The sequence below is a fragment of the Misgurnus anguillicaudatus genome, chromosome 11 (assembly GCF_027580225.2).
Source record: "Misgurnus anguillicaudatus chromosome 11, ASM2758022v2, whole genome shotgun sequence".
In the NCBI taxonomy this organism is placed as follows: domain Eukaryota; kingdom Metazoa; phylum Chordata; class Actinopteri; order Cypriniformes; family Cobitidae; genus Misgurnus; species Misgurnus anguillicaudatus.
This window is the reverse complement of record NC_073347.2, coordinates 28,697,501-28,720,616: the sequence shown is the minus strand read 5'-3', so window position 1 is coordinate 28,720,616 and position 23,116 is coordinate 28,697,501. Positions and strand designations below refer to the sequence as shown.

At 36.7% G+C, this 23,116-nt stretch overlaps 1 protein-coding gene across 2 annotated transcripts in view; it reads right to left on the bottom strand.

The window, feature by feature from the left end:
* Positions 1-23,116, bottom strand: part of adgra1b (adhesion G protein-coupled receptor A1b) — a 105,429-nt gene that overhangs the window by 28,086 nt on the left and 54,227 nt on the right. For both annotated transcript variants that reach the window (XM_055170198.2, XM_055170199.2), the window contains 2 exons: positions 17,822-17,999; positions 17,275-17,477 (listed from right to left, as the gene is read on the bottom strand). In XM_055170198.2, the coding sequence (XP_055026173.2) occupies positions 17,275-17,477; positions 17,822-17,999 (381 nt within the window). The remainder of the gene's footprint in view (positions 1-17,274; positions 17,478-17,821; positions 18,000-23,116) is intronic.

Here is a 23,116-nt window from a genome sequence, read left to right as displayed (position 1 = left end):
CTCTTTTAATGGCAAAGAGAAAAGTCAAACTGTGGCCTTTAATCTCAGAAGATTAAACCGTTAAAAACTATACAGAGGATTAAACATCACAGCTGAGAGACTCAACTGACAGCTCATCTCACATACAAACAGCACACAGCTGGCCAGACCACAGACTGAATTTTCTTTTTTATTTTTGTACCTCCAGGGCTGCAGAAATCCAGAAGCAAACCAAATATAACACACTAAAGCAAGAAAGAGTGAAATGAATCCTCTAGAAACCCAGAGAACATCTACCACTGACCTCAAATATTATTAAAGATCCATATCAGCAATGCTCTTGTGATACAATACGCTTGTGTGTCTCAGCCAATTCACACTACAACAAATTACTGCCGAAGTTACGTAACAGTGAAACATTGCAAAAGAAAGCAGTGAGCAATAGTGGATAAACAGGAGCAGAAATGTTAGGAGCATTCACACATTCAGCTCACCGTCACATTAACATTCTCCACATGCTTCTGTTTCTCATCCTTCACAAGTAGTTTTACTACACGTGTGTCCTTCAAAACCCATTAACTTGATGATGTTTTGAGGGGGCAGAGGTGCAGAAACTGTGAGCTGATCTTCATCTGCTTTATTTAATTAACAGCATAGACTGAGAACGTCCACTATGAATTGTTTTAAAACTCTGATCTTATTTAGCCACACCCAATAAAAAATTCAAGGTCTGTTGTAGGGGCAATGGAAAACAATGGGAAAAATAACATATACATGAAGTCTGAAGATTTGTGGGATTTGGTATGCCGCCACCCATCCAGAACTCTCTGCATGCTCAGTCCTGAAGAAATCAATCTGACACCTGTATGGACTGAGGCAGTGAGTTTGTCACAGCCACTAAAACCACTAACATTTACTTCCACAAATATAAAAGCCAGTACTGCGATTAAAGTTGTTTATGGGTTAGATCGGAGCAGAGAGCATTTTAAATCACAAATACACAGCCAGAGTAAAGCTTCTATTTATTAGCATATAATGAAAGCATGTGGAGATGACACCAGCAGGAGATACAGTGCAAACATCTCCGGATGAAGTGCTCATAAACCTTAATCATTTACACAAGCAACACGACATTAATGAAGACGGATCTGAGACCATGATCATCATCTACAAACCGCTTTCATGTGGATTTCAATTGACTGTTTCGTTCCACACAGTTTTAACCAAGATTAATTATGGGTTAAAAACAATACTACTTTGATAAAAGACAGAATGCTTTGTGATGCAATGAAAAACTGGCTAAATTATTATTTGACTGGACGTGTCTGTATTGTACTGTGCATTGGTCTGCTAAATGACTGCTTAACTACACACACACCTCTCTCATCTGACTGGTTGCTTTCTGTCTGGCACGTGCAGGTTTATAGTGATAATACCACAGATGTGTGAAGGTTACGATGAGCATCTGTCAGAGCGAGAACGATGCCTCAGCCAATCAAAATCATTCGCCATAGGGTGACACTCACACACAAAGTGTGTATAACAGCATTGAAATAATTCGGCATTATCGTTCATAAAGTCCCAGTACACTACAGAGACTTCCTCGCATCTGCTGTCACCAATAACTTTCTTCTGTGTAAAGCACACATTAGCATTGCTACACTACGCTACACAGCAACTGTAATATAATGAGATGGTTTCCCGGACAGAGTTTTTCTAGTCTCAGACTAAAATGCATATTTGAGGTGCCTTCATTTAAAAACATCTTGCCCTGACATATCTTAACCTATATCAGTGCCATTGTTTGTCTCAAAATGAACACAAGTATTTTTTTTTTAAAGTATGTAAGGAATAATTGACGACGGGCCGTTGCATTATAAGAAAATAATGCACATCCATGGTGGTAATGCAATGGTGGTCAAGACAATCTCCTGAACTCCAAACTGAATGTCAGAATGGGAAAGAAAGGTGATTTAAGCAATTTTGAGCGTGGCATGGTTGTTGGTGCCAGACGGGCCAGTCTGAGTATTTCACAATTTGCTCAGTTACTGGGATTTTTAAGCACATTATTTCTAGGGTTTACAAAGAATGGTGTGAAAAGGAAAAAACATCCAGTATGCGGCAGTCTTGTGGGCGAAAATGCCTTGTTGATGCTAGAGGTCAGACGAGAATGGGCCGACTGATTCAAGCTGACAGACTTTGACTGAAATAACCACTTGTTACAACCGAGGTATGCAGCAAAGCATTTGTGAAGCCACAACACGCATAACCTTGAGGCTGATGGGCTACAACAGCAGAAGACCCCACCGGGTACCACTCATCTCCACTACAAATAGGAAAAAGAGGCTACAATTTGCACGAGCTCACCAAAATTGGACAGTTGAAGACTGGAAATATATTACCTCGTCTGATGAGTCTCGATTTCTGTTGAGACATTCAGATGGTAGAGTCAGAATTTGGTGTAAACGAAATGAGAACATGGATTCATCATCCCTTGTTACCACTGTGCAGGCTGATGGTGGTAGTGTAATGGTGTGGGGGATGTTTTCTTGGCACACTTTAGGCCCCTTAGTGCCAATTGGGCATCGTTTAAATGCCACAGCCTACCTGAGCATTGTTTCTGACCATGTCCATCCCTTTATGACCACCATGTACCCATCCTCTGATGGCTACTTCCAGCAGGATAATGCACCATGTCACAAAGCTCGAATCATTTAAAATTGGTTTCTTGAACATGAAAATGAGTTCACTGTACTAAATTGGCACCCACAGTCACCAGATCTCAACCCAATAGACCATCTTTGGGATGTGGTGGAACGGGAGCTTCGTAAAGTCAGATTTTCATGATATGTCCCCTTTAAGAGCTCTGACATCAGAATTTGATGGGAGGCATTACTTTATACAGATTAAATATATGGGAAATATAGCATAGAAATAAAACTGAACTGAATATATTTGAGATGACACAGAGTTTGAATAAATACATGCGTGAAGACACATTAATAATAAGCCAAATCTATCAGCAATTGAGTGTCTTGTGTCAGCATCTTTCCACGCTTCAATCTCTCTGTCATTATGTCTGTACATGACAGTCTAATATCGCACACTGACAGCTCTTCTGTCTGAGATGTTTGGGTTTAAGTGATCGTCATCCATGAGCCATTTACATGTGCAGCGGTTACTGGGGCATCCGAGCGACCGTCCGCGGTGTGTCGAGAGCTAATCTCAGCATCCAGATTAGATTTCACCTTTGATAATCCGGCACATCTCTCATCTGCCCTGTGGGTATTTCTATCAGAAGAGTGTGATAAAACACAAAGCAACATGCTGTATATCTGTAATCTACTGCAGTCATCTCTCCACTACAGATGAGACTACAATGAGACAGTAATGAGAATTGGGCTCACAATGCTACAATATCTAAAAACAGAGATGAACAACATTTCTCTCTTATTCACAAATGAACTAACACACACACTGAGAAATAAAACAGTAAGACAAACTCTGCTTATCTCCCTCGAAACTAAATTACACAGCAACCATTTCCTCCAAGTCTTTATCTTCCACAGGAGAACACAAAGACCAACAGTACATCAGTTTTACTGCTCTCATTACAAAGAGTCTGTAAGAAAAACCTGCTCAAACACAAACACACACATACACAAGAAGACACAAAGATGTGGGAAGCATCGAATACGCCCTATCTGACTTTTGTACAGTGTTGTATATCAACAAAATAATTGAGTGCTCGAGACCTCACACTTGTAATTAGATTAAAATCATCACTGAGAGAAAAATGGTTTTATTGTTATTTTAAGCTCTTTTCAGCATGCATTAATGTACTGAGAGATGTGAGCAGAACTGAGAGACGTTCCTACAGTAAGATGAATCGCTCGATTATTTTCCTTACTTTTTTAAGTAGCTTTGGATAAAAGCGTCTGCTAAATGCCTAAATGTAAATGTTCATCACAAGTGCTCACTGGAGACTCATTTAACCCCAGCTGTAAACAGTGTCAATTCTCATCCAATATCATTTTATTAGCAGCTGTTAACAGGGTCATTTATTCAAGCAGAGAGAATAAAAAACAATAGGGTTTAATATCATTAGGTCACAGAGGTCAAACACAATACTGATTCATATTTGCTTTATTCTTCACATACTTGTAAAAACTGTAAAGCTACAGTACATAGAAAAGAATGTATGCCTGCCTGTCTTATTTTTTACTTTCTATAAGACTAAAATTACATCTGGGTGTAACTAGTTACTAAGTAATAAGTTACTGTAATTTAATTACTTTTTCCTTAAATATTATTTAATTACAGTTACTTCTGATGTAATTAAACTAAATACTGTATATGGGCTACACCAGTGGTTTTCAAATTGGGGGCCGAGTTTTATGACATTTTATGAAATACATTAATTTATCATGAATTCTGTGTAATTAAACCTAAAAAAATAAGGCTACTAACCAAATGCACTACGTTTTTGTATAATTTAATGTTTTTTTTAATTAAAATGTTGAGTTTTAGAACAGTTTTTTGTCACAAATTTTCTTTGGGGGCCGCGAATGCACCATACACAAGGGGGGCCGCACGCTGAAAAAGTTTGGGAACCACTGGGCTACACAGTCTCACAAAATTACGTACCTATAGGCAGAGTCATATAATAAGAGAGTTACGACACTCACATAGACGTCCGTTGTAAGAATGGAATGCGGAAGTAACAGCGTGTCATGGAGTGACGCATAGTTCCAAACGCAGCACTGAAGCCCATTCATTTCAATGGCACCTGCTGGTAAATCGATGAAATTACCGTTTCTCTTTACATTTTCAGACATTTTATGAATATAGTCAACAGTGATATTTTATGAACTCTGCTGTAGGTAATGATTATCGTTAATAATAACTAGTAAAATGTTTATATTTTAATGAGTTGTGTATAATGTGTGAATAATATAGATTTAATGGTTTAATATTTTATTACTGGTGGCCATCTATTTTATACTTATCTTTTTTATATATTACGAGTAACACTAGGGGGCAACAGCGACAAGCTAAATGCCTTATAAGAAAGTCACACTGCTTCACAATGCTGCTATGTGTTTCATTGTGTTCGGTAAGTAATACGAGTGATGTATCCTCGAAAATCATGTATAATTATATTTACATTTCATGTGTACTATAAATACAATTAAATATTAATTTAGTGTGTTTCTGTTATGCTTCACTGTTACAAATAACCGCGTTGGCGATCTTTTTTGTGATTTTAATAAAGTAAAAGTGTAGGAATTATGTTTTTAGCAGATTGATAGCCATTTATATAGCCATATTTTTGCTACAAAATAAAAGATAAACTGTGTTGCTGTAGTTGGTATAGATAACCACAGTTATCTTTGGGTCACCATTAACTGTATCTTTATTTATTGATTTACTGTATTTCCATCACTCCCTAGTAAAAAAAAACGTTATAAACATAGTAAGTATAGTGATCAATTCACATTACAAGCTAATATTTACCTAAAATGGCTGAAAACCTATGCAAACAGATTGACAGCCCTGCTTGGTTTGGAACTGTAGAACGTTACATGGATCACGTGACCGTGCGGCGGCAAGATCAAAGCGTTTCGTAACTCTCTTATTATACGACTCTGCCTATAGGGACGTAATGTTTTGATTCTTTTTCGTGATACCGTCACAAATTTCCGCGTTTTTCGAGATCGTATCACAAATTTTTGTTTACGCGTCATTGTCACGTGTTGGTTACTCAACTGCTTTTTCCTATTTTCAAACCATTTTTGCTTCCGTTTAGGGTTAGATTTGGTGTTTGCATTTAGGATGTCACTTTAAGTATTAGTTTATAAAACATTTTTTAATAGTTTCTACATTTTAAACCATTGTCGCCTGGCATTAGAGTTAGAGTTGGGTTTGGGTAAGGATGTCATTTTATGTCAATCTAACCTTAAACCGAAGCGACAATGGTAAGAAAAAAACAGTTGAGTAACCAATACGTGACAATGACACGTAAACAGAAATTCTTGATACGATCACGAAAAAACACGGAACTTCGTCACAGTATCACAAAAAAGAATAAAAAAATTACGTGCCTGGTATGGAATACAACTTGTGGATTTAACATCAAAATTTAAAGTCTAAGGGCACTATCATACACCCGCAAGTGCTAGTTTGAACCCGGCGCATTTATCATGTTTACGTCCAGCGTCACGTCTGAAAACAAGGTGTGTTCAGGCGCATTGTTGCGCGTTGTTATTTTGAAGCAACTAAAATAGACTACGCCGTTGACCAACTAAAACCTGGTCTAAAGTCAATGGCGCAATATTGTTTTTGTTATTTAATGAGCGCGTTAGTAAAATGCGCCTATAAGATAAGAACCATTTTAAACAATGCTTTTCAGAACATTCATGGCCTTGTCTGAGTGCTGAAACGTCTTCTCGCATTTATAAATACTTAAAAAACACATATTAATGCCTGATTCTGTAAACCTTATTCTACATCCTTAATTCTATCAAATTCCTACAAAAACTTAAACTTATCAATTACTTTACTAAGTATTAATAAGCCAACCCAGTATCACGAAATTGCGTGACTATTTCACGCATGGACCAGCGTGAAAATGTCACACTTTGCCGCGTTTGAGCGTGACCATGTCACGCTTTCTGTTTGTGTCACTGTCACGTATTGGTTACTCAACTTTTTTATCCTAATTTCTTACCATTGTCGCTTCGGTTTAGGGTTAGATTTACATAAAATGACACCCTTACCTAAACAAACTCTAACCCCAACTTCAGGTGACAATTGGTTAAAGTTTAGAAAATATAAAAGAATAAGTATTGTATTTTTTTTTTAATAAACCAATACTTAAAGTGACAAATACTTAAAGTGACATATAACACAAGCACCAAATCTAACCCTAAACCGAAGCGACAATGGTTTGAAAATAGGACAAAAAAGTTGAGTAACCAATACGTGACAGTGACACAAACAAAAAAGCGTGACATGCTCACGCTCAAACGCGGCAAAGCGTGACATTTTCACACTGGTCCATGCGTTAAATAGTCACGCAATTTCGTGATATAGGGTTGTAATAAGCAGTAATTAGGACTATGTTGAGGAAAAAGTAGTTTTAATGCCCATCTTCGTATCATTCACTAAATAGGATTTTAAGTAATTAAATACTTTTTAAGAGAGAAATTCATACAGTAATCTAATAACATGATTGAAGATGTAACTAGTAACTAGTAATAATTACTTTTTTTGAATTACTTTTCAGTACTCAACACTGAATGCCATCACATATCAGAATATCAATTAACAATTTTGTTTTGTTTTTGTTGTTTACTACTTACGGTAACTATCTGTTGTATGTTTTGCACTTATAATAAAAAAAGAACAAAAAAGAATATCAATTAACATGTTGGACAAAAAAACAGATTCACTTTAACTGTTATGACTACTTCATTTAAAGCAAAACTTTACTCAAAGACTGCAGATACGTAGATGATATTTGTGTCTTTGTATTTATCTGGACCTCAGCAGAACATCAACACTGATTTGAATGAAGAGAGGAAAGCAACAGCAGAAGAATGAACGTTATTCACTTCCAGAAGGTTGTGTCAGGAGAAAGATACACTAATGCAGTCTGTCTGCTGACTACAACCATCTCCGCCGGGGGAACAGATGATGACTCCAAAGACAGCTGAGTCAGAACCGATTAATAATCAGACTAAAAACAGCCTACATTTAAACACATGTTATTGAATAACTGCTATCAGTGATAAAAACATGAGAGACATCATCAATAAACACACCACAGTCGGAGCCGACGGTGTAGTGAGTGGGCAGCGCTCCGACATATGGTGCTTTAGCACTTTTGGCGACCCGAGTTCAATTCCCAGCTCGGGGGTCATTCTTTTAAAATTAACTGTAGTTAATATCAGTCATATTTTCACTTGATGGAAATAACACTATAGCCAGAAATCCAAAGAGAGACTACACAAAGAGAGACTACAATAAAACAACATGGCTGAAGTTCATTTGATATGACGCAAGAACAACCACTCAAGAACATCATGGCAACCACATATCAATATACAAAATACCACTCAGACAAATTCAAATAATGCATGAGCAAGAAAATGTCAAAATAAATAAAAAGTTGATAAACGTTTAAAATCTTCTTAACGTGACCTTTTCCAAAGGAAAAAATATAAAGAGCTTTAAAGGGAAAACATTTGATTTGATCAATAAAATAGAGAGCGTAACTCAATCTGATGCTTAATAAACACATGATCACAAACATGTTTGGTGAAGGATCAGAATTCAACATTAAGAGACGCTTTAACCCGAGGGTCGCCGGCTCGATACTCATGACTGTGGTGCCCTTGATCAAGTCATCTTTCCTTCAGTTGCTCCCGGGCACTGCAGTGATAGCTGCCCACTGCTATCTTTCATTCGCCTTTAAAGTCCATCTCTCATCAGTTAATCCCTTTCTAGTGCATCTACAAACGTGTGTGTTGACTGGCTGCTAATGGAACAGGTAATACATCTAGCAATGACTCTCATCTGTACACAAAACAGGCCGCACCTGCTTCAAACATTAACTGAGAGAGGTACTTTTAAACTGTGCTGTGGTTCAAAGACATACAACATTAGTCTTTACCTCTGACAAGCAAGGCGACACACCAGCATGCTGTGAGGATGACTAGGTAGACCTTGTCAATGTGATGAAGTGAGATAATGACTGATCAGAGCTGAAAGAGGGTAGAGTCAGAGAAATTTTTGAAAAACACTTTGGAAAAGGGAATCAGGTCGACTATCAAAACACACTTGTAGCCAATCAGCAGTTAGGGGCGTATCTACTAACCGACATCGTTGCCTGGGTTGCGTATGTTTGAGGGGGTCTATAAAAAGAAGGTCCAGATTCTATTGGGGTAGGGGCGTGTTTGTTTAGGTGATTTTAAATGTCAACATTGGCTTTCAGAGATCATGGACCCTGCCTTTAACGGAGTTCTGATACTGGAGCTGTCCAGGGTCCTGAAACACTGCAGTAATAATATAATACATGGGTCTTTACAGGAGGTCTGAAACCTCTTGGGGGTCCATGGGAGTCCTACAAATATTGTTTAAACTCAAAATATTTTTCTAGGAAATGAAAATAGGTATCAAAAATGCAGCTAATAAAAAATGTTAAAACTTAAAGTTCCCACCTTAAAATCTATTCAGTACAATTCAAATGTTATGTAGTTTGTTAACAGTACGTGACTGTGTATACCAAAAATTAATGTTTTTAAGAGCACCTATTTCATTGCTAAAAAACTTTATTTTGTGTATTTGGTATAGTACAATGTGTTCGCGTAGTTTATGGTTAAAAAAACACATTATTTTCCACATACTGTATATTTTTGTAGCTCCAGATTTCACTCTTTTCCTGAAACGCACAAATTTGAAATGCTCTGTGTCCCTGATTGGCCAGCTAATCTGTACGTTGTGATTGGCCTAAATATCTTTGACGTCAGCCGGAAATGTGACGCTTAACAAATGGTAACTTACAGGCTGTGAGTCCCAAGTGGGAGGAATTATGATAATCCAACCCTGTATCACGAAATTATGTACCTATATTCACGTAATTTTGTGAGTCTTTTTCGTGACACTGACACGTATTTCTGTTTACGTGTCATTGTCACGTATTTGTAAATTAACTGTTTTGTCCTATTTTCAAATATTTTCGCTTCGGTTTAGGGTTATATTTGGTGTTTGCGTTAGGATGTCACTTTAAGTATTGGTTTATACCATTTTTCATCATTTTTTAAATATTTTATGATTTTTAAACCACTCTCGCCTGGCATTAGGGTTAGAGTTGGGGTAAGGATGTCATTTTATGTAAATCTAACCCTAAACTGAAGCGACAATGGTAAGAAAATAGGACAAAACAGTTGAGTAACAAATATGTGACAATGACATGTAAACAGAAAAACGCGTCAGTGTCAGGGAGAAGACTCACAAATGTATGTGACTATAAGTACATAATTTCGTGATACTGGGTCTTCTCTACACTTGCGTCATCGTTTACTTTGGGGTTTGTAACTTTTACATATTGTTAACATGTACTAATACACACTTACACACCAAAGGAAATGTACATCGGACATCTTTAATATCTTTGTAACATAACCATCAAAACAAAGTATGTAAATGATATATGTACTGATGGTCTCTCTCTATCTATTCAGGGGTCCTTGGCCTAAAAAAAGGTTAAAAACCTTTGCTTTGCAGTTACTTTACTGCTCTCAGATGCTTGTGATTACATTAAATGTGTATTCAGTAATTCACACGATCAACATCAGACACCAGGCCAGAAGTCATAAGATTTGCCTCCAAATCTGAAATTTCAGGGTTGTGTCCAAAGATTTGTTTGACAAAAGATAAAAATACTTTAGTTTGTCCATTATCTGAAATATTTGCTTTAAACTCATCTTATTAAGACACCTAAATCAAAATATTTTTGTGTAAAGCTTCTTAAAGGGGACATATCATGAAAATCTGACTTATTCCATGTTTAAGTGCTATAATGGGATCCTCAGTGCTTCTATCAAACTAGAAAATGTGAAAAAGAACAACCCATTAACTTAGTTTTGGTAAACCATTCTCTGCAAGCATGTGAAAAAATAGGTCATAGAAATTTGGCTCCCCTTGTGATGTCAGAAGGGGATAATACCGCCCGTTAATCTGCACTATCCAACCACGGCACTTCCATTTAGTGCAGAGATCAACTCATTTGCATTTAAAAGGACACATCCAAACCGGCACAATTTTGCTCACATCTACAAAGTGGCGATTTAAACATGTTATTATAAATTATCTATATGGTATTTTGAGCTTCACATACACACTCTGGGGACAACCAAAGATTTATTTGATTTATCTTAAAAATTTAAAATGTCCTCTTTAAAACAACACAACATTGTAAAAAATGCTATATAAATAAATTTTCAGAGATATTCAATGCAACAAAAAAAACTCACTGACTTATCAGCCCAGAACAACAGACTGAATCTGAACCGAAAACAAAAGAAAGTGCAGATATGTCAGAAAAGAAATAAATATTCTGCATTATATATACAACCACTTTCTGTATGTGAATGAAAATGACCTAAGAACAGATAAGTACAGCGTGATTCAGTCTCAGGCCCTTAAACATATTCCTACATGTGATTTTATTAGTAAACATGACATTTGCTCTTACTGAAGGAATTTTCTTCTGCGAAAGTCTGACAGGACAGAAGCTTTCATCATTAAAGCAAAGGCTTAATGAACTGTTTGGTTATTTTAGTCCTTGTCTAGATGTTACCACTGGTCAATGTGATAAACTGGAATGATTGATTTTCCAGGAATTTGAAATCAATAACTATTTCTATCAGACCACGGCAGCAGGTGTCTAACCGGCTGACCGCTGGGATGTCATGAAGGTGAAAGACAAGCTGAATGTGCAATAAACATCACACTCTCTCCACCCTTCTCTTAACAGTTTAACATGCAACTCATGTTTGTTTGAACTCCCTTGAGCTGCATGAATCTATAAAGAGTTTATGTTTTGCTGGTCAAAGGTCAACGCTTGATAATTTACAATACAGTGCTTTATTCACTTTCCAAATGTCAGATCTAAATACAATGAATCATTCACCACAGTATATTTTTGGCTGGTATCAGCTGTACGAGAATGGCAATCAATTTGACATTTTTAGTACAAATTAAAGGGATTGTTCACCCCATCAATCACTTACCCTTGTGTCGTTCTAAACCATAAAGTGCTCCGAGTGTCTTCAGAAGACATTTTTAGATATTTTTGATGAAAACCAGGAGGCTTTTGTCTGTCCCATTGACTTCAGTTAGTTTCACAATTCTTTTCCACAAAGAATGAAAGACATTGCCAGAAAGTCCATGTTCCAATAATAATATTATGAAGCGACAAGAACACTTTTGTGTTCAAACTAACTATTTTATTAAAAAAAAAAAAGTCTCCTCCTCCAAGTAATTCAGTGCGTGTATACAAGCAGACTATGGCACATGCTGCTGACGTCATCTGCTGACGTAGTTGGCAATGTTTTTACCGCTTTTTATTTAAGCCAATATGCAAACATTGTAAACAATACTTAAACAGCCTGTATAAATGCGCAAATTACTTGCCAGCGTATTCTGGGTCTGGAAACTACGTCAGCAGCATCCGTCATTGTCTGGTCGTGTATGCGCACTGAACAACCAAGGAGGAGAACAAATTGTTGAATAAAAACGTTCGTTTTATTTTCTTTGCGCACAAAAGTGTTCTCGTCGCTTCATGATATTATTATTGAACAACTGATGGAACATGGACCTTTTTGGCGATGGCTTTCAATCGGAGCACTTGTCGGTTTAGAACGAATTTATGATAAAATTATCATTTTGGGGTGAACTATCACTTTAAAGTGCACCTATTTCCTAAATAAATTTTTGATTCTTTTTTCGTGATATTATTACGAATTTCCGCGTTTTTTCGTGATCGTATAATGAATTCCTGTTTTCGTGTGATTATCACGTTTTTGGTTACTCAACTGCTTTTTCCTATTTTTAAACCATTGTCACTTCGGTTTATGGTTAGATTTGGTGCTTGCATTAGAATGTCACTTTATATATTGGTGTATACTACTTTTACTGATTTATTTTTTTATATATTTTTTTTGCCCAATGCGAAGGTATATATGGTAACTAAGGGTCACCTTCCGATCTTTAAGAGGTTTCATTTTCTCTTAACCCTACTGTCACTGCCCCTTTTGAATGGGGGGGTGAAAAGGTGATCTGCACGTTAAAATTACTATAACTCTGGCATTCTTTGGTTTAGAAGCAAAATCTTGGTCTCTTTTTTAAGAAGACAATTTATAGTTTTACACTGAGGTGTTTGAAGTGGTAAATATTAAATGACAAAAAAGTTATACCCGTTTAAATTTATTTTAAATAATAAAAATAATGCAATAAAGTATATACTCTCTAATCAAATGTATATAAAAATTAAAATGTTTTACTCTCAAAACACCACACCAATAAAGACACAAGTCTCAACTAGTTCTGAACCAAATTTTAGGTGAAAATAACAAAAAATGAAGTTTCTGTCACACTTTTAGTGGTTTTACCAACCAAGGCCAGGTGTCAACCGTTAGTTGCCATATCTTGTCACAAGTTAATAAATTACTGTCTCTGCATTGTGTTTAATGCAAAAAAGTTTTGAAATATGAAAACTACATTCTTAGAGCTTTCCAACGATATATAGTTTGTCAAGATTTTTGAAGATTCATATATTCATTTTGAAGAATATTAGAATTATGAATATATACGAATTCATATGGACTCCTACTGGGTCAGTGACAAATGACAAAATGACTGTCCCTACTAAATTTCCATCATCAAATGGCCTTGAAATATGAAAACTACATTCCCTGAGCTTTCCAACAATATATAGTTTGTCAAGATTATTTCAAGTTTATAGGGTATTAGTGTTATAAATATATAATCATTTATATGTATTCCTATGGGGTGAGTGACATTTAACAAAATAACTGTCCCTATACAAATTCTATCATCAAATGGCCTTGAAATATGAAAACAACATTCCCTGAGCTTTCCAACAATATATAGTTTGTCGAGGTTATTTCAGGTTAATGGGATATTTACAAATAAATATGTAATAACATTTTGGGCCCAACTGTTGGTCTGCGACATTTTAGAAAATGACTCTTACTACATACTTTTTTTTTCAAAATGGTGTTGATATATTAAAACTACATTCTTAGAGCTTTCCAACGGTATATAGTTTGTCAAGATTGGTGTAGGTTTAGACTATGTAATTATTGTTTTAAATATGTAATGCCAAACGTCCCACCTGTGGGACAGTGACAGTTATAGATCGGAAGGTGACCCTTAGTTACCATATATACCTTCGCATTGGGCACCCAATTTGCAAAATCCTCAACTGTGGATAACATAATTATGCCGCAATAGTTAGTCTGTCTGGAACTAAGCTGATTTAAACCACATCACTGTGTGACATTTAATCCCAAATTTTTTCTTGGAATTTGAATACATGCAATTTACTCCTTAGACCTCCCTAACATACAAACTTTATGCCGCCTTTGATTTTATGTTGGTTAAGTTAGTGAAATATTAGGTTTTATACTTGGTCACAATAGTGACCGGTGGGAAACATCATAGTCGGACCTCATAAAAAATTCAATAAAACATATTTACATTAGAGAAAACAGTGTGTTATAATACCGGTCACAATTGTGACCATTAAAAAAATCCTCAAAATATATCTGTAGTAGACCCCACCTACAAATTTGATAGTTCTATTTGTTAATTAAGATGTTTTACTTCTTTTTGTAGTAGTCTGAGGTAGACATCTTCTTTTAGATGTGCAAGCAGGAAGTAAACTGATCTGGTCATGTGACCTTTCAGCCTAGTCACATGACATTGATACATTTTAGTCAAGACATGCTATCTGTCGTTTTTCTGTGCTTTTCACTGCTTCTATTAATGTAAAGCTGCTTTGAAACAATTAACTATTGTGAAAAGCGCTATATAAATAAAATTGAATTGAATTGAATTGAATATGTCGCCTGGCGTTAGGGTTAGAGTTGGGTTTGGGTAGGGATGTTATTTTATGTAAATCTAACCCTAAACTGAAGCGACAATTGTAAGAAAATAGGACAAAACAGTTGAGTAACCAATACGTGATAATCACACTAAAACAGGAATTTGTTATACGATCACGAAAAAACGCTGAAATTCGTGATAATATCACGAAAAAAGAATCAAAAAGTTACGTGACTATAACAAAATTTCTTGAGACTGGGCTGCCTATTTCATTGCTAAAAAACAACGTTATTTTGTGTATTTGGTATAATACAAAGTGTTCATACTATACAATTTTGTAGCTCCAGATTTCACTCTTTCCCTGAAACTCACATATTTGAAATGCTCTGTGTCCCTGACTGGCCATCTAATCTGTACGCTGTGATTGGCCTGAATACCTCTGACGTCAGCCGGAAACGTGACGCTCCTTACCATGTTTGATGGTAGATTCGGTTGCTAACAAGAGTTACAGTAACTTACAGGCTGTGAGTCCAAAGTGGGAGGAATTATGATAATGTCGGTCTTGTCTACATCACCAATCCCAGGAAGTAAACTGTTGCCTACAATCCGTGTGTTTGTAGTCCAAGAAAAGAGATTTACGTTGGAGATGATTACTCGCGTCATTGTTTACTTTGGGGTATGAACCTTTTGCATATCGGTTTCATGTACTAATACACACTTACAGACCAAAGGAAATGTAAAAACCTTAATCGGACAATATGTGCTCTTTAACAACATTAAAAATAAAGTTATTTACATTTAAAAAATTGCTTCTGGAAAAACAGTGATCTTCAATAAAACAACTCACTGCTGAGCAACACGTCCAATATTCAAATGCACAGTTTAACAATTACTGTTAAAGTAAAATATTCAAGAAATTAAAAAAGCATCACAATGATTTTGGCTAATCTCTGCTAAGGGGGTCAAACACAATCTGACCGCATTTCATTGATAAAACTTTGCTTTGGCAACAACAAATAAAAGGGAAAATTAACCTGTGTGTGCACAAGTAATCCACTATAGGTACGTAATTTCGTGTGACTGGGCTGGTAATCCACAGTGATGATAATGAGTTCAATTTAGCTGTTCCCTTTATAAAGATAAGTATGATGTGATATCAAGGTTAAATTGATATAAGTCAATAAATAAGTATTATTCACCAACAGTTACAAGCCTTGGTATGATGAAAATGGTACAATTTTATAAGATGATATTATAGTATGATTGAAACCTGCGTGTACCCTGTGTTGTAGATCAGCCAGTGGCTCACTAGTGATCTACACTAAAGATCTCCAGCTCAAGAACTGTTAACATGATGGAGCAACAGGTTCAGAAACACAACATTAGGAGAAAACAGATACAGTTATAAACGAGGGTTACATGGAAGACTGTCGCAAATGGTTTTAAAGGCTGTTTCTCCTCAGACACTGCGGACTGCGGGTGTGGTGACTGCATAAGCTCTCTCTCTCTCTCTCTCTCTCTCTCTCTCTCTCTCTCTCTCTCATACACACACACACACGCACAAAACACAGCTGAAGGATAAACACACAGCGCACATTTCAATCGCGTATTCAACATTCGCTCTTAACGCGCAGAGTTCAACGCATTTTAAAAACACCGTCACTTTCATTTACAGCAGCTAAAATTACTTTGCTGTTTATGATGACAAGCACATACCGTACCTGGACACACTTACCAACATCTTATGTAGGCTACATATATTCAAATTAAATCGACAATAAGTGCTGAATACACTTTGATATTCTGCCCGCATCTTTAACACGAATCTCTTCCAGACCTCACCACACAACCTTTCCTTCTCAACACGCTTATTACAGTAAATTATTCGACAATATGTCCAAACTATATACATATACGAGTCGTTTTTAGTCCTAAAGCGCTTTCATGCACTGCACTGACCTCCCAATCCACTGAATCCCAGTCGTCGGTGAACATTCGGCGGCTTTGAGCTCGGAAAAAGCACTACGGGTGATCAAATGCCATTGCGCTCCCGGTAAAATCCTCATCCAGTCAGTTCCGTACAGTTAAACAACCACTGACATTCGACATATTCCGACCACGATACCGATTATAAAGCGATGCAGACAGTTAGCAGTTCTGTACATTTGAGGTGCGCGTAAAAGCGCTGCCGGCCAAAGCTGTGCCATGAGGAATGAAGGGGGCGCAGAGTCTCACACAATCTCTCTTATTACGCTCTTATATAAAGTGACATGCACAACACTTTTTACAGACTCAAAGTGCTTGGGCTTTTAGTGATGATGACTAAGCCCTTGTAAGGGTCGAACAACCACTAGATTTTTACAATTAGGCTAATGGTTCAACATATGTCTCAAAGAACAGTTACAGAGAAAACTTGTGGCCAAGCAAGGTAACTAAATATTCTTGTGTGAAATACATGTTATAGTCCTTATTCACTTAGGCATAATTTGCTGATTAAACCTCATCACACTAGGATTTCTTGTCATCTACTCTTAGCAATTTGCACCATTATGCAAACAATACATTATTTATTCTCACTGTGCACAATGACGACTTGCAACCTGCCCAATATCAGTTGAATCCCATCTTAAAGAGGCTGAAGTGAAGTCACATCATTACCATGAGCACGGCGAGGTTGCTGTGGCCCTGCGCGCAGCTGATGGTGGTCGCGTTGTGTCCGGAGCCTGTTATGTGGCACCCATCCGCCCTCCAGCCGCCGTGTCCATCGAGCAGCTCAAAATCCCAGTATGCTGCGGTGGGGTCTACACCCAAAGACCAGTGTCGAAGAGAGACTGTCACGGGCTGCACGGGGCTACACCCATCTGCACATGAGAACGACACATTGCGTCAATCAACAACCCAAAGTCTTGAAGTGTTGCATATACAGGTAAACCCTTATTTAAGTGCACGCAGAAACCAAAACTCTGATGGTCAAATAAATACCAGTAACCTTTAATGGTCAGTGTCAAAAATGCAGATATAAATAAGCGCACGTGCGTAAACACAGCGCAACTGTTGCAGCATCACGCACATCGCTCGTGCACGCTCAAAAATGCCTGTGACGTTATGGTCAAAATAAATGCCATCTTACCCAAATGTAGTTTTTTCTATTCAATCAGTTAATACGTGCATATATGATGCACTTTCCAGACAAATATAACCTTACCTAATTTGGTGAACGCAACTGGTGTCGAAACGCTTCTGCGCTTCCCATCATCCGCAAGATTTGACGAATTCCCGGTGCGAGGAAAGAGTTTCCCATTGCGGAAGACGATGAGCTGCAGGGTGCAGGTGCCGTTATCTATAGACAGCGGCAAATGTATGGAGGCGATGGGCACCGTGTCCTAAAAACAGTGAAATTGATATTAACCAGTGGCATGCATTTGATGCGCAGACACGTCAGATCTTTCAGACAAGCCCGTGTTTTCCCCATTGACCAGAGTAAACGGCTGGAGGAAACAATGTCTCTCTCTCTCTCTCTCTCTTTCTCTCTCTCTCTCTCTTCAGTGGGCTGCCGCAGAGGTAGAAATGGTTTTGACCACCTGAACTGATCGGGATCACCACAGCCTCAGCACCACCTGCACCTGATAGATCCTCAAAATCTCATCAAATAAATCACTGTCATTACCAGAACTTAACTGCATCTCTTAGTAGAGTGGAGTCAATGCCAACAGCAAATAGCTGTGAGAAAAACAGCCCATTATTCTGGTCTTTCAGAAACACATTTTTCTGATTCAACCCAGCCAATAACCAGATGTTCAGACAGAACAGATTGGATTTTATTGCTGCCACGTTTAAATCATTTAAGGATTTACCTTCTCTCTGCAGAGACAAAAAGATCCCCTATATATCATTTCCAGTTGTTTATTATGTAAAAATGAACTAAAGTACATACTATAACATTGTGTAATATAGAGAGTGTGTACTTGAGCATGCAGTACAGCATTAATGTAGTCAGCATTAGGCACGGCTCCCAGGAAAGAGTGTGAAAGCGAGCAATCAGTCTGTCTAGCAGCCAGGAATTTCATTCACAAAAGTGGGCACCTCTTTATTCATCACATGATTTCCATTTGTGAGTCACAGCTCAAGCGGAGAGCATCATCCTCTACCCATGATGCACTGCAGCTCTCCAGGAGCTCTTCAGTACAGCACTTGCATTCAAATGTAAACCATACAAGCTGTTTTTCACGCTTTAATACCAACTATACATTTTGGGTTTTATTAATTTATTTATATTGTGTATAGTGATCTTCAGAATACATATAAACTTTAAGAATAATATTGCCTTACGTCACCAGAATGAACTGTTAGCACAATTTTCTTACTTTTTGACTTAAAACATTTCATGCAATAAAATTTTGTTAGGTATGAATGTTAAAAATTATTATTTTGCACAAAATAGAGAAGACAAAAACGTGTCTTTTGATAGCTGACATGCTTTGTTGAGCTAACTCTGAGATTTAAGCAGGGCTAGCATGGGTTTCATAACCTTAGGGTTAATTTCAGGGATAACCCCACTTCTAAATTACAATTGTGAAACAATCTTTAACCTAGGGTTGAAAGGAGGGTTTAAAACGAAGACAACTAAGGGGTTAAGTGCAGTGTGAAAAGCCCTAGAGTTAATATTTCCAATTCTGGTTTGAATTTAAAAATTAAAATCAATAATCACAATTAAGTTGTGTTGTTCTTTTTAGATAATCTAGTGTGACAACTTACCCAGCGATGGGGCAAATTGTCACAAGTGAACATTCTCTATTAATTAGTCTACAACTCTGTAATGAGATAAGATATGAAAATGAATATAACATATGTGCCCAAGACTTCCTTTATTAATTTGGTATGAGATTTTTACCATTGTGATGTATGGTGCTCAGTAAATGTTAGACATTGTAAAAAGTGTGACAACTTACCACGCTCTTCTTTATAATTAAATCACAAAATTGAATAATTTGATTATGATATCTTCTATTATAAACATGATGTCAGTAAATGTCACACCACAACAGAATGTGCAGGACATTTTAGTGAAAGCAGAGCAATACAATAGATTTGTTTATTTTATTATTTTATATACCATTAAATATTAAATATGTGTTTTATTATGTAGCTTTTTATAAATGTGACCTTTTTATAAATGTGAAATCAGTACACACTGAAAAAATCTCTAGTTGCACATTATTGAATTAAGTTTTGCTAAAATGATTTTTTTTTTAAAGTTGGATCTACGTAATTTAATTATGTGCATCAGTTCAACATGATTGAATCAAGTTTTCTTAAAATGAATTTAATTTTAACTAATATTAATTTCATTTTAAGAAAATAACTTAATCATGTGCAACAGATGTCCAGAAGTTTTTTTCCAGATATGTCAGAGTAAGCTTTTTCCAGTAAAGACAACTCAAACGTCCATTTAAGTCTTGGATTAGACTGTCTGGGAAACTGGGCAAAAATACACAAAAGTAATATAAAACTTCTACAGTAGATTTACATGTTGGCAGACACTTTTATCCAAATTGACTTAGAATTTAAGGTTTACATTTTGTGTTGTCTGGGAACTGAACCCATGATCTTTGCGCTGCTCTACCAAGTGAGCTACAAGACAAGGCAAAATAATATGAACAGGCTTATTTTATAAGACATAATTCAGCCTCTGAATCCTGAAAATAACTGTGGAGATTTTTAGCGGCATCTAGTGGTAAGATTATGAATTGCAACCAATAGCTCAGTCCACAGCTCACCCCTGCCTTTCAAAGTGCATAGTGTAGCTACGGTAGCTGCTACAGGCAAACAGGTCATCTCCTGAGACAACATAAAGACAAATGCGCTCAAAAGAGCTGTTGAGGGCTAATGTAGAAACAATGGCGGTGTGAAATGGCGACTTCAATGTAAGGGGATCCGCGGTGTATGTAGATAAAAATAGCTCATTCTAATAGGGCATACACACCAAACAGGAGTTCAGTGATTTGCATGAATAGATTACATACAAAGTCAATGCAAAGACGCGATCAGATGCGTCCTTGCGCCAAGGCGATGCAAATTGGACGGCACGATTGCCGTGAAAACACACACTATTCGCCTCTAACGCGCCTTAGCACAAGTTGAAAATATTTTTTAATCCCGCAAGTAATCTAGGACGAACAACGCGGTGCTACGCGTTTTTGTTTGTACGTAGCATAAGGTAATAAAAAGTTCACTTTGTAAGCTACAGCACTGATAATATAGTTATGTATATTATATTCCATTTCTATCAAGAGATTCTTCTAAAAGTTACACATTGCACCTTTAAAGGACAAGTTCGGTATTTTACACTTAAAGCCCTGTTTTCAGATTGTTTATGATGAAATAGAACGGTTTTGACTGAAATTTGGACATAAGATGCTGGCCCCAGAATTTTCGGGTGTTTCTTATATCACCTCCCACCTCTATAATGGCTGAATAGGTGCACTGGAACAATCCTTCCTAAAATGCATGAAACTTTCGTTTACAAAGACGTGAAACTCACCGAGTGGTCGGGGGTGTTCACTGATGTGCTCACACAAAAATTGCTGCAAAAGATGCTTTCCAACAGGTTTTATCGTAGTTTTGTCCAACTCCATTGACTTGTATTAGATGTGCTGTGAGGTACGGTATAACTTCGCGCTGGGAACCTTGTTTGTATTCTTGCAATTGGGAAAGGTGGATTATCGCCACCAACTGGGCTGGAGTGTCTATTATTCAAGCTCTCAGCGGAAGAATGTACGGGTGTGAGGCGTTTGGAAAAATAGGTCCACAAGTTTACAACAAAAGGCTAAAACACCTGTTGGAAAGCATCTTTTGCAGCGATTTTTGTGTGAGCATATCAGTGAACACTCCTGACCACTCGCTGAGTTTCACGTTTTTGGAAACGAAAGTCCAATGCACTCTAGGAAGGACCGTTCCAGCGCACCCATACACACACTACAGAGGTGGGAGGCGAAACAACACCCAAAAATTCTCGGGGCAACCGCATATGTCGAAATTTCTATTTCTATTTTCTATTTTATCATAAACAATCTGAAAACAGGGCTTTAAGTGTAAAATACCAAACTTGTCCTTTAAGTAGCTTTAGGTTAGTCTTTATTTCACGCCTCATAGCCAAGAGACCAGGACACATTCTGACATCCATCAATTAGTGTTATGAATATTAACTTTACAAGATCAGATAAATCAACCTACAGTCACCTGCTTATCTAACCTGTACACATCTTTTCTGTCAACTCCTTCCTATTGGTGAATAGGAGAGCTAATGATAAATGATGCTTCACTGTTGCTATGACACCTCATCCTTATGAGTGACATTCTCTAGAGGACAACAGTCTGGATTGTATCTTAAACCAGCGGCTATTAAACAAAGAGCTTCACAATTCTGCCTTTTGCTGTCTGTGATATTGTGAAGAGGACATTGATTTTCATTTACTGTCTGAGAGAAAGAAAGAATCTTACAGCTTCCAGATAAAGACTAAGCAATTGCTTTAGATGTTAACCTACGGGATATAACAGATCTTTATAAAGAATAAGTGACTGAAATACTTAAAATAGACTAACTTTGTGCATAAATGTAAAATGTGTAGTTTCTCTGTAATTAACAATTGCAGATTGTCCAATCAGAATTTAGAGTCTTAACCATCCATATAATTCACATTTTTGCTGATACAAATACAAAACTACAATAGCATACCACAAATATTGAGAGTACTATAGACCTTGTGCGTGCAAACAGAGATGACGTTTTTTTGTGGGCGGAGCCCAACTGGTGGCAGAAAGTGAATGCTTCTCAATAGCTGTGTGAAGTGTTTTAGCATTAAACTGTGATTTTTATGGATCCGGTGTTCTGTAGAAGTCTGTTTCCCCTATATTTCTCTTAAGTGTAATGTTTCTTATAATGTTTTCACCAAGTTATGTTTATTTTTTAAATAAAGTAAAAGTTTAAATGGCTTGGCTACTAATTGTGTGCATGTATGTAATGTATTGTTCTTTATTGGTAAATCAATTATTTTTACAGTATGAATCGCTGACGTACTTATAAGAGCAATACTATCATGTATTCTGTATAATATCATTTATTAAATATTTCATAATTTTCCTGTTTTCAATTTCTTCCTTATATTTTTAGCCTAAGTGTTTGATCTAAAACTATTATGTTTACATACAAATTAATTTGTATAGGCCTGTAGATATATTATTAACACTTTATATCGTGTGTGTGTGTCTGTGCTATGTTTATATATTTATTAGTAAACATCATAATTTAGAACAAACAGGAAGAAGACATAAGCTAAGATATAAGGTAAAAAGAAGTAATAGAAAACGAAAAAAATGTGAAAACTTTAATAAATGGTAATATTATTGATATTATGAACTAATTCAAATCTTTAATCTTTCTAAATAAATTATAAACTTAACGTGATGAAAACGCTATAAGAGACACATAGAGGGAACAGAC